The 19,036-nt window shown below is 39.4% G+C and overlaps 1 protein-coding gene across 1 annotated transcript in view; it reads right to left on the reverse strand.

The window, feature by feature from the left end:
* The window catches only part of RAVER2 (ribonucleoprotein, PTB binding 2), a 150,149-nt gene that overhangs the window by 104,718 nt on the left and 26,395 nt on the right, over positions 1-19,036 (reverse strand). The window contains exon 2 of the mRNA XM_052637256.1: positions 11,142-11,208. Within this exon, the coding sequence (XP_052493216.1) occupies positions 11,142-11,208 (67 nt within the window). The remainder of the gene's footprint in view (positions 1-11,141; positions 11,209-19,036) is intronic.

A 19,036-nucleotide genomic window follows, 5' to 3' on the forward strand; every position in this document is an offset into this window, starting at 1 on the left:
TTATTCTAGTGGGTGATTCAGGCTTTGTAGTATACACCTGTAACTTAACAGTTACCATCAAATGATATTGATCTTTCCGCATATAGTCCAAAAACTTTACAAAGCATACTTCCATTCCTCCCCTCTCAATCTTTGTATTGTTGTCATGCATTTTATTTCTACAGGTGTTATAACCTCCACAATAGTGTTATTATTTTTGCTTTAACCATTATCTTTTAAAGAGAACTGAATATTAACAAAAGTTTTTATACACACACAGAAAGCATCTGATATTCTTCATTTTTGTGTGTAGATCCAGATTTCCATCTAGCACCATTTTCTCCCTGCTTAAAGGACTTCTTTAAATACTTCTTATAAAGCATGTCTGATGGTAATTAATTCTTTCAGCTTTTATATGATTAAAAAATATCTTCATTCATCCTTACTTTTAAAATATATTTTTGGTGGGTAAATAATTCTGTGGGATGTTTTTGATGTATAAATGACAAATAACATTTTATTAGTTTCAGGTGTTTAATAATTCAGTATTTGTACATATTGGGAAATAAGTCTAGTTAACATCTGTCACCACACATAATTACAAAAATTCAGGGGCAAGGGATGAGAATTTTTAAGATCTACTTCCTTAACAATTTTCAAATATACACTACAGTACTGTTATTTGTAGTAATCATGCTATACATTACATCCCCATGACTTAATTTTATATGGAAATTTGTACCTTATGACTCTCCTCACCCATTTCACCCCATCCCTAGCCTCTGGCTGTGTCTATGAGCTCAGGGTTTTTGGGTTTGTTCTAGATTTCACCTATAAGTGAGGTCACACAGTATTTGTATTTCTCTGACTTACTGCACTTAGCATAATGCTCTCAAGGCCCATCCATGTTATCACAAATGGTAAGATTCCATTCTTTTTTAAGGCTGAATGATATTCCATTGTCTATGCATATATGACATCTTCCTTATCCATTTATCAGTAACCACTTAGGGAGTTTTCATGTCTTGCCTATAGTAAATCACACTGCAATGAGCATGGGGGTTCCTATATCTTTTTGAAATAATGTTTTTAATTCCTTCAAATTAATATCCCAGAGTGGAATTGCTGGACAATATGGTAGTTTCATTTTTAATTTTTTGAAAGACCTCCATTCTGTTTCCCATAGTGACTGCATCAATTTCCATTCCCACCAACAATGTACAAGGGTTCCCTTTATTCCTTCTCTCCCACACTTTTTCTTGCTTTTTTGATAACAGGTATATTCTAACAGGTGTGAGGTGATATATCACTGTGGTTTTGACCTGCATTTCCCTGATGATTAGTGATATTGAACACCTCTCCATGAATCTGTTGCCCACCTGTATGCCTAATTTGGAAAAATGTCTCTTTAGATATCCTCTGCCAGGTTTTTAATTAGATTATTCTTTTGCTATTGCATTGTATGAGTTCTTTATGTATTATGGATATTAGCTCCTTATCAGATATAATTTGCAAATATTTTCTCCCATTAAGTAGGGTGGTGGTGGTGCTATGCTAGTCATTCAGTCATGTCTGACTCTTTGCAACCCCATGGACTGCAGCATGCCAGATTCCCTGGCTTTCATCATCTCTCAGAGTTTACTCAAACTCATGTCCATTGAGTCAGTGATGCTATCCAACCATCTCATCCTGTCACCCCCTTTTACCCTGGCCCTCAATCTTTCCCAGCATCAGGGTCTTTTCCAATGAGCTGGTTTTTCACATCAGGTGGCCAAAGTAACGAGCTTCAGCTTTATCCATCAATCCTTCCAATAAATATTCAGGGTTGATTTCCTTTAAGATTCAGTAGTGTGGACAATGTTAATTCTTCCAGTTCATGACCATGGAATACTTTGTTTATTTGTGACTTCTCCAGTATCTTTCATAAGTGTCTTAATAATTTTATTAAGTGATCTTTTTTTTTGATCTTTTTTCTTTCAGCAAAGAAAGAAAAGATGTTGCCCCATGGTCTTCTCATTTGTATTGTTTCCAATAAATATGCAGTCATATTTATCTTTTTCCATCTAAACATAACATGTCCTTGGTGGGGAGAGCTGTTTTTAAGATTTTCTCTTTATCACTAATTACACGTAAGTTGATTACAAATGTACCTTATTGTAGGTTTTTCATGTTTTATGCTTAAGGTTGGTTAAGCTTTGAGGATCTCTGGGTTCAGGCCAAATATGGAAAATTTTCAGCTAGTAATTCTTTAAATGTCTTTTCTGTGTTACTTTCTCTCTCATACAGAGACTCCATTACTCCCATATTAGGCTTTGAAGCTGGCCCATAGTTCATGGATAACTCTGCCCATGTTTCACAGTCTTTTCTCCTGTTTCATTCCGGCCGTCTCCATGTATTCACATTCACCGATCTGTTCCTCTGCATTGCCTACTCTAACCCCATCTGCCCATCCTGTTTTTCCTCCCAGAAACTGTAGTTTCATTTCTAAAAGTGTGGATTAAGTATGTTTAACATCTTCCATCCTCTATTTAATATGTTCAATTTTTACTATAAATTCTTGTACATATGAAACACAGTTATAAACTGTTTAATTCCAGGTCAGTTTTGATTGATTTCTCATTATGGGCTGTACTTTTCTGCTTCTTTGCCGTACCTGGTCATTTTTAATTGGATATCAGACACTAAATTTCTGCCTTGTTGGGTACTGGATGTTTTTATATTCAAACAAATATTCTTGAGGTCTTTTTCTGGGTCGTGGTTAAGTTATCAGGAATGAGATTGATCCTTACAGGTCTCACTTTAAAATTTTTAGCATTGTTAGTCTAGAGTTAATTTTCTCCACTTGAAACAAAACATTTTTGAATATTCCTTCTAATCAACCATGAATCCTGATGTCTATCATCTTAGCTGGTAGGAATAGCACCATTCCTGGCTGAAAGTGAGCTGTAAAGCCTTTGTCAATATTTTTAACATTGAAGTTGAACATAACTTACAAACCCAGTAACTCACTTGTGGAGAAACCACTGCAATGTCTATCAGAAGAAAGTAAAAGCATACTCATTGCAGTATTTTTTGAAATGCTGGAAAAGTTAAAGCTTCCTAAATGCCTATCAGTAATGAACAGATTTATCAGTGGTGATAAGTTCACAGGACAGAATAATATGTAGTAGTTTAAATCAATGAACTAAAGCTATATGTACAATGCCATATCTGGTCATTTAGTTGCTAAATGAAAAATATAGGAGAATACCATTTATATTGTTGAAAAAACACCAAGTACAACACTGTTAACTTTACATATAGTAGAATTTCAGGCATTAGTTGGGATGCTTTGATAAGAAACCACTTCACAATTTCAAAGACTTAACAAAACAAAAGGGTTTCTCCTCCTTGTTCATCATGCATATCCCATGCTGAAAGGAAGGAAAGAGGCTTTGCTCATAGCCACTCTGGGGCTATGTTTAAAGAGGACATACAACCTTCCTCAATCACTTTAGCAAGTTGTGGGGTGAGCAGTCAATCACATGCTAGCTCTGAAATCTACCTGGAGGGGATACGTGTCACTTTCACTGCACTTCATTCATCGAAAGCCAAATCACATGTCCACTGCTAACTTCAAAGAGAGACAGGGAAGCACTATTTACCCTATGGCAGGAACAAAAAGAATCTGTGAACAGCTCTAATAACTACCACAATGGAATGGCACAGATGGAAAGTGTGCACCAAATTCTTTAGTGCTTGCCCTTTGGCAAAGAGGGATGGAGGGAATGGAATCAGAGAGAGGTAAAAACTTGATTTCATTTTTAACTGTAGTGTTCTTTTCTATGTTTCTAAGTCACAAAAAACAAATGCAGAATTTCTTATCATACTATCAGAGGTATTCACCTAATAGTACTACATTAGGGCTCTAGCATCTATATAATATTTTAATGACAAAAATACTTCAAAGTCTTTTTAAATTGAAGTATAATCAACACATAAAATCAGTTTCAAGTATCTAACACAATAGGGTTCCCCCATGGCTCAAAGGTAAAGAATCCATCTGCAATGCAGGAGCTACAGGGTCAAACCCTGGGTCAGGAAGATCCCCTGGGGCAGAGCACAGCAACCCACTCCAGTATTCTTGCCTGGAGAATCCCATGGACAGAGGAGCCTGGTGGACTACAGTCCATGGGGTTGCAAAGAGTCTCCTGCATCTCCTGCATTGAAAGCAGGGACTCCTGCATCGCATCGGGGTAGTCCCAATGCAGGGGACACAGGTTCAACCCCTGCTTGAGGAATTAAGATCCCACATGCTTTGGGGCAACTAAGCACTGGGGCAACCCATGCACTGTAACTAGAGAAGACCCCATGTGCTGTAACTAGAGAAAGCCTATACTGCAGTGAAGACCCAGTGCAGCCAGAAAAAAAAAAAAAAAAACCCTGCTAATTTGGGAGTCAGTATCACGACTTAGGGACTAAACACCCCCCCAACACACACACACACACACACACACACACACACACACACACACACGATAGTTATATCATCCTTCAGACATTAGTATCACGGCTTAGCGACTAAACACCACACACACACACACACACACACACACACACACACACACACGATGGTTATATCATCCTTCAGACATTTCTTTACTTTTTTGTCATCTCAAAGGGATGTTTTTAAATATTTACATAGCACATGTACACAGAGAAAATAATCTAGTTTAGGCTTTTAATGTCAGATATAAAACATGCAGAAAAATTAAACAATTTTCCCAATTTGTATAACTAAAGGTCAAATTACATAATCTATTCACTAAGTCCAATAATATATTATTAAAAATGAACAATACTAAGCAAATTCAAAACACTCATTAAAATGTTATAACATTAGGACATTCATTATAAAGCTTCATAAAGCTCTGGCAATATTATATATATATTTTAAAAACCTATGAAAATTCCATTTTTTGCCTAACATTTTATTGAGGTATAGTTGATTTACAATATTATATCATTTTAGGTGTATGTCAGTGATTCAAATGTTCACAGATTATATTCCATTTAAATTATTATAAAATATTGGCTACTTCCCTGTGCTGTATAATTTATCTTTATAGCTTATTTTATGTGTAATAGTTTGTACCTCTTAATCCTCTACCCTTATCTCGCCCTTCCCTGTTTCCTCTCCACACTGGTAACCACTAGTTAGTTCTCAATATCTGTGAGTCTGTTTCTGCTCTGTCATATTCATTTATTTTTAGATTCCACATATAAGCAATAACATACAGTATTTATCTTTCTCTGTCTGACTTATTTCACTAAGCACAAGACCCTGCAGGTCTAGCCATGTGGCTGCAAAAGGCAAAATTTCATTCTTTTTTTATGGCTGAATAGTATTGCATTGTGTGTGTATATATATATATATATTTGGCAGGGGCGGGGGGAGGGGGGCTCCAAAATCACAGCAGATGGTGATTTCAGCCATGAAATTAAAAGACGCTTACTCCTTGGAAAAAAAGTTATGACCACCCTAGATAGCATATTCAAAAGCAGAGACATTACTTTGCCGATTAAGGTCCGTCTAGTCAAGGCTATGGTTTTTCCAGTGGTCATGTATGGATGTGAGTTGGACTGTGAAGAAAGCTGAGCGCCGAAGAATTGATGCTTTTGAACTGTGGTGTTGGAGAAGACTCTTGAGAGTCCCTTGGACTGCAGGGAGATCCAACCAGTCCATTCTGAAGGAGATCGGTCCTGGGTGTTCTTCGGAAGGAATGATGCTGAGGCTGAAACTCCAGTACTTTGGCCACCTCATGCAAAGAGTTGCCTCATTGGAAAAGACTCTGATGCTGGGAGAGATTGTGGGCAGGAGAAGGGGACAACAGAGGATGAGATGGCTGGATGGCATCACTGACTTGATGGACGTGAGTCTGAGTGAACTCCGGGAGTTGGTGATGGACAGGGAGGCCTGGCGTGCTGCGATTCCTGGGGTCGCAAAAAGTCGGACACGAGTGAGCAACTGAACTGAACTGGTGTGTGTGTGTGTGTGTGTGTGTGTGTGTGTGACTGAACTGAACTGGTGTGTGTGTGTGTGTGTGTGTGACTGAACTGAACTGGTGTGTGTGTGTGTGTGTGTGTGACTGAACTGAACTGGTGTGTGTGTGTGTGTGTGTGTGTGTGTGTGTACCACCTCTTCTTTATCTATTCATCTGTTGATGGATGCTTAGGTTGCCTCATACTTGGCTACTGTAAATAGCACTGATATGAACATTGGGGTGCATGTATCTTTTTGAATTAGTGTTTTCACTTTATTTAGCCAGGAGTGGAGTTGCTAACTATATGGTAGCTCAATTTTTAGTTTTATGAGGAACCTCTACACTATTTTCCAGAGGTTGCACCAATTTACATTGGTGTAAATCCAAATCCCCAACATTGTATGAGAGTGCCTTTTCATCATATTTTTGATGTTTGTTTTTTCGGTTTTTTAAAAATAATAGTCATATTGACAAGTACAAGGTGATATTTCATTGTGGTTTTGATTTGTAGTTCTCTGAAGATTAGCAAAGCTAAGCATCTTTTCACTTGCCTCTTGGCCATCTGTATGTCTCCCTTGGAAAATGTCTATTCAGGTCTTCTGCCCATTTTAATTGGATTGTTTAGTTTTTTTAATGTTGAGTTATATGAGCTGTTCATATATTTCGAATATTAACCACCTATCAGTCATACCATTTGCAAATATTTCTCCCATTCAGTAGGTTGTCTTTTCATTTTATCAATGGTTCCCTCCTCTGTGCAAAAGCTTTTAAGTTTAATTAAGTTTAATTAAGTTTATTTTTGCTTTTGCTTCCTTTGCTTTAGGAGGGATAGCCAAAAAAAAAAAAAATACTGCTATAGGATTTATATCAAAGAATGTTCTGCCTATGTTGTCTTCTAGGATCTTATGGTTTCCAGTCTTACATTTAGATTTTTAATCCATTTTAATTCTTTATATGGTATGAGAAAATGTTCTAATTTCATTTTTTTACAAGAGCTGTTCAGTTTTCTGAGCATTTCTTGAAGAGACTGTATCAAATTCATTGATGAGTTTTTGGTGGCATCTTTAGAAATCTCTATGGATAACATGTGTCATCTGTTTTACTTCTCCCTTTCTAATTTGGGCTTTTCTTTTTATTGTCTGACTGCTGTGGCTAGGACTTCCAATACCATGTTGGATAAAAGTGGCAACAGTGGGCATCCTTGCCTTGGTCTTGATCTCAGAGGAAATGCTTTCAGCTTTTCACCACTAAACATGATGTTAGCCATGGCTTATCAGATGGCCTTTATTATTTTGAGGCTTGTTCCCTCTATACCCACTTTGTTGAGAGTTTTAACCATAAATGGATGCTGAATTTTGTCAAAAGCTTTTTCTGCATATTTAGATGGTCATGATTTTTATTCTTCAATTTGTTAATACGATTTACCATATTAATTTGCAGATTTTGAACTATGCTTGCATCCCCAAAATAAGCCCTGCTTGCTCATGTTATATGATCTTTTCAATGCATTGCTGATTTCGATTTGCTGATATTTTGTTGAGGATTTTTACATTCATGTTCATCAGTCATACTGTCTTGTACTTTTCAATTTTTGTGGTATCTTTGTTTTTGTTATCAGAGTGATGCTGGCCTTGTAGAATGAGTTCTGAAGCATTCATTCCTCTGTCATTTTTTTGAGTAGTTTGAGAAGGATACATGTTAACTCTTCTCCAAACATTTAATAGAAAATATCTGTGAACCCATCCAAACTGGTGCTTTGGATTCTACTTGTGTGTAAAACTTTCAAAGTGAAAGTTTCTCAGTCATGTCCAACTCTCTGTGGCCCCATGGACTATAGAGTATACTGCATAGTCCATGGAATTCTCCAGGCCAGAATACTGGAGTGGATAACCTTTCCAAGCCCAGGGATCAAACCAGGTTTCCCGCATTGTAGGTAGATTCTTTACCAGCTGAGCCACAAGGGAAGCCCGTAAAACTTTCAATCTCTCCATCAAATCTGAATGAAAGCCTTTCTTGGTACAGTATTCTTGGTTGTAGGTTCTTCCCTTTCATCACTTGAAATATATTGTGCCACTCCCTTCTTGCCTGCATAGTTTCTGCAGAAAAGTCAGCTGATTGCCTTATAGGAGTTTCTTTGTATATAACTTACTATTTTTCCCTTGCTGCTTTTTATACTGTCTTTATTTTTTGCCATTTTAATTACACAGTGTCTTGCTGTGGTCCTCTTTGGGCTGATCCTGTTTGAGACTCTCTGTGCTTCCTATATCTGAATGCTTGTTTTCTTTCTCAGGTTAGGGAAGCTTTTCACTTACTTGTCTTCAAATATGTTCTCTGCCTCTCTCTCTTCTCCTTCTGGGATCTCTATAATGTTAGTGTGCCTGATGTTGTCTCTGAGGTCTTTTAAACCATCTCATTTCTTTTTATTCTTTTTTCTGTTCAGTTCAGTTGCTCAGTTGTGTCCGACTCTTTGCAACCCCATGAATCGCAGCACGCCAGGCCTCCCTGTCCATCACCAACTCCTGGAGTTCACTCAGACTCACGTCCATCGAGTCGGTGATGCCATCCAGCCATCTCATCCTCTGTCATCTCCTTCTCCCCTGCCCACAGTCCCTCCCAGCATCAGAGTCTTTTCCAACGAGTCAACTCTTTGCATCAGGTGGCCAAAGTACTGGAGTTTCAGCTTCAGCATCATTCCCTCCAAAGAAATCCCAGGGCTGATCTCCCTCAGAATGGACTGGTTGGATCTCCCTGCAATCCAAGGGACTCTCAAGAGTCTTCTCCAACACCACAGGTCAAAAGCGTCAATTCTTCGGTGCTCAGCTTTCTTCACAGTCCAACTCTCACATCCATACATGACCACTGGAAAAACCATAGCCTTGACTAGATGGACCTTTGTTGGCAAAGTAATGTCTCTGCTTAAGCATCAGTAATTTCTATTCCTGTCTTCCAGCTCACTGATTCATTCCTCTTAACATTTAATCTACTTTTGATCCCTTCTGGTGTAGTAGAAGGAATCCACCATCCTGCTATTCTTTATTTCAGTTACTGCATTCTTTATCTCTGTTTGGTTCTTTTTTAAATTTTCTGATCCTTTGTTAAAAACATCTAACTTCTTACTCTGTATAACCTATCTTCTCCCAAGTTCTCTGATCCTCTTTATAATCACTACCTTGACTATTTCTCAAGTAGACTGCCTATCTCCACTTCACATAGCTCTTCTGGAGATTTATTCTTGCTTGTTCTTTTGGAACATGCTCTTTTGGCACCTTGTTTTGTCTAATTCACTGTTTCTTTCTCTACATATCTGGTAGGTTGGTTACACTCTGACTTGGAAGGAGTGGCCTTTTGTAGGAGATGTCCTATGTGTACCAACAGTGGACCCCTGTCTGGCCGCCAGAGCTATACGCCCTAGGGGTGCCCCCTATGTTAGCTGCATGCGTCCTTCTGTTGTGGCAGGCTGACCGCTGCAGGAAGTCTGGTAGGTGTGGCTACCTGGTCCAGCAGGTTGCCAGGCCTCGCACTGTGAAGAAGCTGCTGATGTTGGTTGGTGGGACCATGTCACAAGCTGAGGAGCCAGTGCTGGCTCTCTCATGGGCAAAGATGAGTTCTGGGAAAGGGGTGGTTGCAGGACCAGGGTTTCTGATTTAGTTTTGGACTGCTGGTGGAGGGGCTGCTTCCTGACATGGTTGGCTGTAAGTTCTGGGGTGTCCCAAAGCTGGTGCTGTTCCACTGCCTGGATTCTGGGGCAACTAGCTAAGTAGTCCAAGAGCTGGTGTTGGCCTGCTGATGGGTGGAGCTGGGACCCAGGGTGTCCCAGGGCTGGTGCCAGCTAATTGGCAGACAAAGCTAGGCACCGCCCCCTCCCCCTACCAGGTTTTTCAGCTGCAGTGCCCTGGGAGTTCCAAATCTGGTGTCAACCCACTGGTGGATGGTGCTGGATCCTGGATGCTGAGGGGTACAAGGTGTCCCAGAACTGATATTGGCCTGGTGGTGGGCAGAGCCAGGGTATGAGGGGTCCTCGGGCTGATACCATCCTGCTGTGTGTTGGTTAAATTATGACAGGGCAGGCTGCAGTGATGTGGTGGCCCTGAGGCTGATGCAGGCCTGCCTGCTGGTGGGCAGGACTGGGATCCAGAGATTCCCAGGACTGGTGCTGGCCCACCAGTAGGTAAAGCTGGGTTCTGGGGTTTGTGCTGGCCAACTGGTAGACAGAGTTGTGTCCTGGGGTCTCTGGCTACAGGGTCCGAGGGGTCCCAGAGCTAGTGATGGCTCACTGATGGATGGAGTCATGTCCCAGGATCTTCAATTGAAGGGGGCCCTGAGTATCCTTGAGCTGGTTTTAGTCCATCAGCGTATGGGGCTGGTTCCAAATACAATTGGCTCTGGAGTTCTAGGTGTCCTAAAGCTTGTGTTGACTTCCTGGTAGGTGGGGCTGGATTCTGGGGAACCTGGTTGAGAGGTCCAAGATGTCTCAGAGCTGATGCTAGACTGCTGGTGATGGGCTAGGTCCTGCCATGGCAGGCTATGGGGCTGTGGTGGGCTTGGGGCTGGTGTCTGCCCACTGGTGAATAAGGCTGGTTGAGAGGCTACAGGCAGCCCACCAGTGGCCAGGGCCAGAGCCCAAGGGGGTCCTGCCCACTGGTGGCTGGGTGCAGGGCCCCAGGGGTCCCAGGGCTGGTGGTATGTAGAACTGGGTCCAGGCTGCTCTGGTGGACAGGGCCTGGTGTCAGGGTGGCTGTGGGCTCAAGGGGGCTTAAGGCAACCTGCCTATTGATTAGGGGGGTTGTGTTCCTACCCTGTTAGTTGCTTGGCCTGATACATCCCAGCAGTGGTCCAGAAAAGTTGGTGGGCAGGGCCAGGTCAGACACTAATAACCTAGATGGAAGATTCTAAAGTGGTTCTTGCCAGCACCAGTGTCCATGTGGTAGAATGAACTCCCTAAAGCTGCATTAATTAATGTGACTAAAATTTAGAATAATTATATTACCTTCAGAAAATAAATTATGTAATGTGTATATGATTTAATGTTTAAGAAATTCAGAGATTAGTTTAAGAATAAAAAGACACTTAGCTTTGTTGCTCTATAATGACAACATGCAGAATTAAAATAAAATCAGGTGCTTAGAACATAAATCTTACCTGTTCGCTTATTTCTGTCCACATAACAGTATTTTAATTCATAGTCTTGTAATAAATCATGAACTTCCTGAAAGAGACAAAACATGAACTCAATGAACACACGAGTGCAATTGATGGATAATCCATCTGTATTAGCCTACCACCACAACCATCACCACTCCCCATGTAAAAAAGTCTTCTGTGGTTCTCTATCACTCATTTAAATTAAAGGCATTCAAGGCCCACCAGATCTGGCACCAACTTACCTCTTCAAATATGTCTCCCAACATATGCCCACATTCCTGCTCAGATGAACACCTCCTCTCTCAAGGTGCAGATTGTACCATGTACAATCTTCATTCTGAATTTATGCTGACACCTTGAACTTCCATGGGGCAAACAACTACTACAGATCCCAAATTCACCTGGAATCACATGCATCCTTTGAAATCCCAGCTCAAATATTCTTCTATGAAGATTTTTTTTCTAATTCTTTCCCACAGTACATCACCTCTATGCTAACATTGGTCATACTTTATGCCTCTCTTACAAAAATGTTAAACATTTCTACTTGGGAACTACAAACTCAGTTTTTAAGTATTAAGTTTTAAATATTACACTTGTAGAGGGCTTCCCTGGTAGCTCAGGAATCTGCCTGCAATGCAGGAGACCCTGATTCAAATCATCAGGAAGGTCCGCTGGAGAAGGGATAGGCTCCACACTCCAGCATTCTTGGGCTTCCCGAGTAGCTCAGATGGTAAATTATCCACCTACAATGTGGGAGACCTGGGTTCGATCACTGGGTTGGGAAGATCCCCTGGCGGAGGGCATGACAAACCACTTCAGTATGCTTGCCTGGAGAATCCCTCTAGTGGGCTACAGTCCATGGGGTCACAAAGAATCAGACACAACTAAGCACACACACATCCGTAGATGGTAATACCAATATGAAGAAGAAATAAACATAAATTAAAACCTAACTTAGAGATTCCTGGGTATGAAGCAATAACCCTCAAGTTACAGTATGCACCCCAATTTCAGTTCCCTCAGTTCCCCAAGATGTTTAAACTGGTTTTCTGGTTTGTTCAGCTTGTATTACTCGTCCATTCTGAATTCTTAAATTCTGATATCATAACTTCCATCCACCTGGGAAAATACACTATATTTTGTCTCTATTTCTCAAATCCCTTCTATTAAACTGATACTATTTGAGTACAAGAGCTATATTTTATCTGTATGTTACCCATATTGCTTTGAATATACTAGTCACTCACATAAACATTAAAGTGAATATAATTTGTCATTCATTTGACATTAGGCCTTGAAAATTTTACTCATAGTATACAATAGATATCATCATTTTTTAAAGGAATTGAACTATCACATTACTGGACGTTTGGACCCAGATAGAGAGTGGTACAGCCAACCTGTTCTGTATTACAAACAAATACACTAAACAGACATAAGTGCTAGGATGCTAAGTCTGCAACCTATCAATAATTAATTCAAGAATAGTAATTCTTATTACTGCTATTTTTATAGTTAACATTCACTCAGTTTTTACTAGGTACCAGAGCATTGAAGTCACTCTTTTATTAAAAACACAGGAAACCACAGAGTAGAGAAAATTCAAGCAACTTGCCAAAGTCTTACACTTAGTAATTTTCTGAGTGTAGATTCACCAACTGGTTAGGTTCCAGGGAACTACACTCTTAACCTCTGTGCTATACTGACTTATTCCTTCTAGGATTAACTAAAAATAGTACACTGCCACAGAGAGTTAAAAGACCAATACCTCTAGTGCCTTAATAAGGGATCAAATGGAAATGAAAAATAAATAAAAGGGTAGTTTCAAATTGAGAAACACTTTCTCTTTCAACCCAATGCAAGGGGGTGGGGAAACTGACATAACAGGCAAAGTATAAAACAAGCTGGGTGAAAAAAAGACAATCATCTTTTATATAAGAGAGATAAGAAAGGTAAAGCTGATAATTTAGTATTCTTTATTAGTCAACATTTTAAAATATATATACTTACCAATTGTGTAAAATACTGTTTGATGAATTATATAGTAATACAATCAATATATAGTGTAGATATAACTATGATAATTTTTTATCTTGTAAGCATCAACATCTTATTGGACTTAGAAAACAGCATATGAAACTAAGAAAACGTAACTCTCTCAATAGCATACCCTACACATCTTGCCAACAGGCTAATTGAATACTTTATATAGAAGGTGACACAGTTTTGTTTGAAGGCATCAAGTGTATGCTTTCAGTCGCACAAACTCTAATCTCTCATTTCACTAGTTAACAGCTGTCAAATGCCAGACAAAGAAAACACGATACCGCTCTTCACTTTATCAAGTATCCATAAACAATGACATGTTATATTACTCATTTAGCTGAGAGAACCACCTGAGAGAGATCTTAAGTTTTCAGGATGCATTTTTGAAAGTTGAAAATTTTATTTTTAAAATACCCATATTTCTAAGCACAGCTTTCCCATGTATCAGATGTGGAATACAGACTTCACCAACTCAGAACGTTTACAAAACTTGCTGCAAAGCAAAAAAAGAATTATTTTTCCCCATGCCCTGGTTGCTCTGACCCAGGAAAAAGTAGGTCACTCCTCAATTTGAGCCTTGGCAAGTTGGCCAAATTAAAAACTTAAAACCTAAAAGAAAATCCTGAAAACCATTTGCCAAAATCCGCTTATGATACACATCACACAGAACTGAAAGTACTAAGATCATGTCTCCCTATTTTAATCTAGCTTTATGATACTTCTATGAATTTACAAACTAACTTTAAGGAATGAAGTTGCACCTTTGATGAAGACTCTTTGTCCTCTGACTAGCAATATCTGCTATGCATTTCTTACAGTAAGATGAGCTCATCAAAACTGGTAACTGTTAAATAGCTTTAGTAATCTATTTCCAGACCAGATTCACCATCACTCCCTGGAACTGAAAAGTTTTCCACATATGAAATGTTTTCTGGGAAGAGGTTCAATAACTTTCAGCTCAAAGCAGTCAATCAAGAAATCCCCAAAAGTTAAACGACCATTGTTTCAGCTCATCTGGACTTCTTGATTGAAAGCCAGCCTTAGTTTCAAATCTGAATCACACTGTCTTCTAAGCCCTTCATAGACTTTAAATCAGCTATATATATATATATATATATATATATATATATGTAGATATATAGATTATAAAAACAACTTTCATATATTAAAACACTCTTCTCCAAAATTTCACTATATCTGAATGAAAAAAATATTGGGTTGGCCAAAAAGTTTATCTGTGTTTTCCTGTAAGATGGGACCCAAATGAACTTTTTGGTCAACTCAATATTTTTATTTATGTTCTTGTAAAATGTAAAATGATTTGATAATACAAAAGGTTTATCTGTAACATATAATATGAGGCATTATAATGAAATAAGGACCCAGGAGTTCAACACCAAACTTAAAAGAGTAGAACACTGCCAAAACTGTTCTATCCCGCTATGTCTTCCTTCACTGACCCATCCCCCATAACTAGAGTCCTCTCATAGGTTTGTATTCCCTAACAATATATTCTGTTGGTTTCTGAGCTTTAATAAAAATGGTATTATGCTATTTTAATCTTCTGTGCCTTGTGTTTTATACTCAATATTATGTTTTTAAAATTCACTCATGATCCACATGGCTACTGTGCATTTATTCACTACTGAATATTCTGTGACTATTCATACTATGGAATATTTATTCCATTCTGTGACTTCAGTATGATGTACTGATCCACTTTTCTATCAATGAATACTTGATTTATTTCCAGGCTGTTGTTCTTTTGCTACTTTTAACATATATATATTTTAAACTACTATCACCTTCTTGTAAATTTTACACATCTCCTGATGTTCATGGGCAAAAATTTGTGAAGGCATGAACGTCCTAGGCTACATACACCTGTATAAGAAAGTGCCAACTTCTCTATCAGAATGACTATTATAGTTTCCATTTCCCTCAACATATGAGCATCCTTACAATGCTTGGTCTTACCAAATACTTAAATTTTGTCAATTTAGTGGATATAAAGTCATACTTCCTTGTGCTCTTGATTTGCATTGCCTTGATTAATAAGGCAGGGCATTGTGATGGTTAGTTTTATATGTGAACTTGGCTACAGAATCTAGTTATTAAACTTGATAATCTAGGTGTTGCTGTAAAGATATTTTATAGATATGGTTAATATCTACAATCGGCTTACTCTAAAGTGAAGGAGATCACCTTTAATAATATGGGTGGGCCCCATCTAATCAACTGAAGACCTGAAGAGAAAAACGGGTATTCTGAAGAAGAAATCCTGCCTTAAGATTGTAGCATCAGGGGTCCCAGGGTGGACTAGAGGTTAAGAATCTATCTTCCAACACAGGGGCTATAGGTTCTATCTTTGGTCAGGGAACTAAGACTGCACAGGCCACGGTGCAATTAAGCTCATGTGCTGCAACTACTGAGCCCACACACCCTAGATCCTGGGCCACAATTAGACAGAAGCCCATATGCCACAAGGAAGAACCGACGCAGCCAAATAAACAAGACTGTAGCATTGACACCTGCCTGAGTTTCTAACCTGTTGGTATGCCTCACCAGATTTTAGATTAGGTAGCCCCCTCAATCAAGCAATCGACTTCTCTATGTATGTCAGATCAGTTCTGTTCCTCAGTTCAGTTCAGTCACTCAGTTGTGTCCGACTCTTTGTAACCCCATGAATTGCAGCACACCAGGCCTCCCTGTCCATCACCAACTCCCAGAGTTTACTCAAACTCATGTCCATCCAGTCACTGATGCCATCCAGCCATCTCATCCTCTGTCGTCCCCTTCTCCTCCTGCCCCCAATCCCTCCCAGCATCAGAGTCTTTTCCAATGAGTCAGCTCTTCGCGTGAGGTGGCCAAAGTACTGGAGTTTCAGCTTTAGCATCAGTCCTTCCAAAGAACACCCAGGACTGATCTCTTTTAGGATGGACTGGTTGGACTGGTTGGATCTCCTTTAGGATGGACTGGTTGGATCGGCGCTCAGCTTTCTTCACAATCCAACTCTCACAACCATACATGACCACTGGAAAAACCATAGCCTTGACTAGACGGACCTTTGTTGGCAAAGCAACGTCTCTGCTTTTGAATATGGTCTATAGGTTGGTCATAACTTTCCTTCCAAGGAGTAAGCGTCTTTTAATTTCATGGCTGAAATCACCATCTGCTGTGATTTTGGAGCCCAAAAAAATAAAGTCTGACACTGTTGCTCAGTCATGTCCAACTCTTTGTGACACCATGGATTGTAGCACGCCACGCTTCCCTGTCCATCACCAGCTTCCAGAGCTTGCTCAAACTCATGTCCATTAAGTCAGTGATGCCATCCAACCATTTTATTCTGTCATCCCCTTCTCCTCCTGCCTTCAATCTTTCCCAGCATCAGGGTCTTTTTCAATGAGTCAGTTCTTCACATCAGGTGGCCAAAGTATTAGAGTTTCAGCTTCAGCATCAGTCCTTCCAATAAATATTCAGGACTGATTTCCTTTAGGATTGACTGGTTTGATCTCTTTGCAGTCCAAGGGACTCTCAAGAGTCTTCTCCAACACCACAGTTCAAAAGCATCAATTCTTAGGTATTCAGCTTTCTTCAACTTTCACATCCACACATGACTACTGGAAAAACACAGCTTTGACTAGACAGACTTCATCCACAAAGTAATGTCTCTGCTTTTAAATATGTTGTCTAGGTTGGTCATAGCTTTTCTTCCAAGGAGCAAGCGTCTTTTAATTTCATGGCTGCAATCACTATCTGCAGTGATTTTGGAGCCCAAGAAAATAAAGTCTCCCACTGTTTCTATTATTTCCCCATCTATTTGCCATGAAGTGATGGGATCAGATGCCATGATCATAGTTTTTTGAATGCTGAATTTTAAGCCAACTTTTTCACCCTCCTCTTTCACTTTCATCAAGAGGCTCTTTAGTTCTTCTTCACTTTCTGCCATAAGGGTGGTGTCATCTGCATATCTGAGGTTACTGATATTTCTCCCGGCAATCTTAATTCCAGCGTGTGCTTCATCCAGCCAAGCATTTCACACGATGTACTCTGCATATAAGTTAAATAAGCAAGGTGACAATATTCAGCTTTGACTTATTCCTTTCCCAATTTGGAAGCAGTCTGTTGTTCCATGTCCAGTTCTAAGTGTTGCTTCTTGACCTGCATACAGGTTTCTCAGGAGGAAGGTAAGGTGGTCTGGTATTCCAATCTCTTGAAGAGTTTTCCAGTTTGTTGTGATTCACACAGTCAAAAGCTTTGACATAGTCAAAAAAGCAGAAATAGATGTTTTTGTGGAATTCTCTTGGTTTTTCAATGATCCAACAGATGTTGGCAGTGTGATCTCTGGTTCCTCTGCCTTTTCTAAATCCAGCTTGAACATCTGGAAGTTCATAGTTCATGTACTGCTGAAACCTGGCTTGGAGAATTTTGAGCATTACTTTGCTAGCATGTGAGATGAGTACAATTGTGCAGTAGTTTTAACATTCTTTGGCATTGCCTTTCTTTGGGATTGGAATGAAAACTGACCTTTTCTAGTCCTATGGCCACTGCTGAGTTTTCCAAATTTGCTGGCATACTGCATTTTGCTGGCATATTTGCTCATGTATGTATATAAATACAAATTAATATAAATATTATATATAATCTATTGTTTTTCCAAAAGTTGTAAAATGCTTTATTAACTTAGTTTTTAGTCAGTTAGGGTTAGCTACATTATTCTAGCCATAAAGTGATTCTGGTATTGCCCTTAACCTCTTAGGGAAAATTTTAAATATTTTACCATTGAATATGATTGTTTTTGCTTTCTTGGGATAATCTTTAAGTTTGGGAACTTTCTATTCCTATTTGCTATCAGTTTTTATTATGCTGCTGCTGCTAAGTTGCTTCAGTTGTGTCCGACTCTGTGCGACCCTATAGACGGCAGCCCACCAGGCTCCCCCATCCCTGGGATTCTCCAGGCAAGAACACTGGAGTGGGTTGCCATTTCCTTCTCCAATGCATGAAAGTGAAAAGTGAAAGTGAAGTCGCTCAGTCGTGTCCAACTCTTAGCGACCGCACGGACTACAGCCCACCAGGCTCCTCTATCCATGGGATTCTCCAGGCAAGAGTACTGATGGGTATTAAATGTTATCAGTAGTTTTTTCTACATCCATTGCGATGACTTAAATCCTATCTTCATGCCAGTGGTCTCCAAATTTTTATTTCCACCTCAGATGTCTCTCTGAGGAACCACACCTATGTATGCCATTGCTTGCTTAGAACTACCTTTGAATGTTACACACCTGATAATACTTTTTTGGGGCCCAACACAAGGCTGTATACATTTCATGATATTGGGTGAGTAAAGTGTGAAAGAAAGTGAAGTTGCTCAGTTGTGTCTGACTCTTTGCGACCCCATGGACTGTAGCCTACCAGGCTCTTCCGTCCATGGGATTTTCCAGGCAAGAATAATGGAGTGGATTGCCATTTCCTTCTCCAGGAGATCTTCCTGACCCTGGGACTGAACCCAGGTCTCCAGCACTGTAGGCAGACGCTTTACTGTCTGAGCCACCAGGAAAGTCACCTTGGCTGAGTAAATGTGGTGTCAATTTTAACTCAGCTAAATTTTTAACAGCTTTCAATGCAGCTGTTTTGCTGGAAAGTTCATTTGAATTCCAAGTTTTTGCCAGAGAAACATTTTGACATGGTCTAAAAAAGATTAGAAAACTTTCAACTTTTTTATTAGTGGTATAATAATAATTTACTAAATATTTACTTTATCCCAGGCTTTTTATTGAAATAATCTTATTTAACCATAACAACCCCATGGTATGGATTTTTAAGTTGGATATTATGGCGTTTAT

The sequence above is a fragment of the Budorcas taxicolor genome, chromosome 3 (genome assembly GCF_023091745.1).
Source record: "Budorcas taxicolor isolate Tak-1 chromosome 3, Takin1.1, whole genome shotgun sequence".
Lineage (NCBI taxonomy): Eukaryota > Metazoa > Chordata > Mammalia > Artiodactyla > Bovidae > Budorcas > Budorcas taxicolor.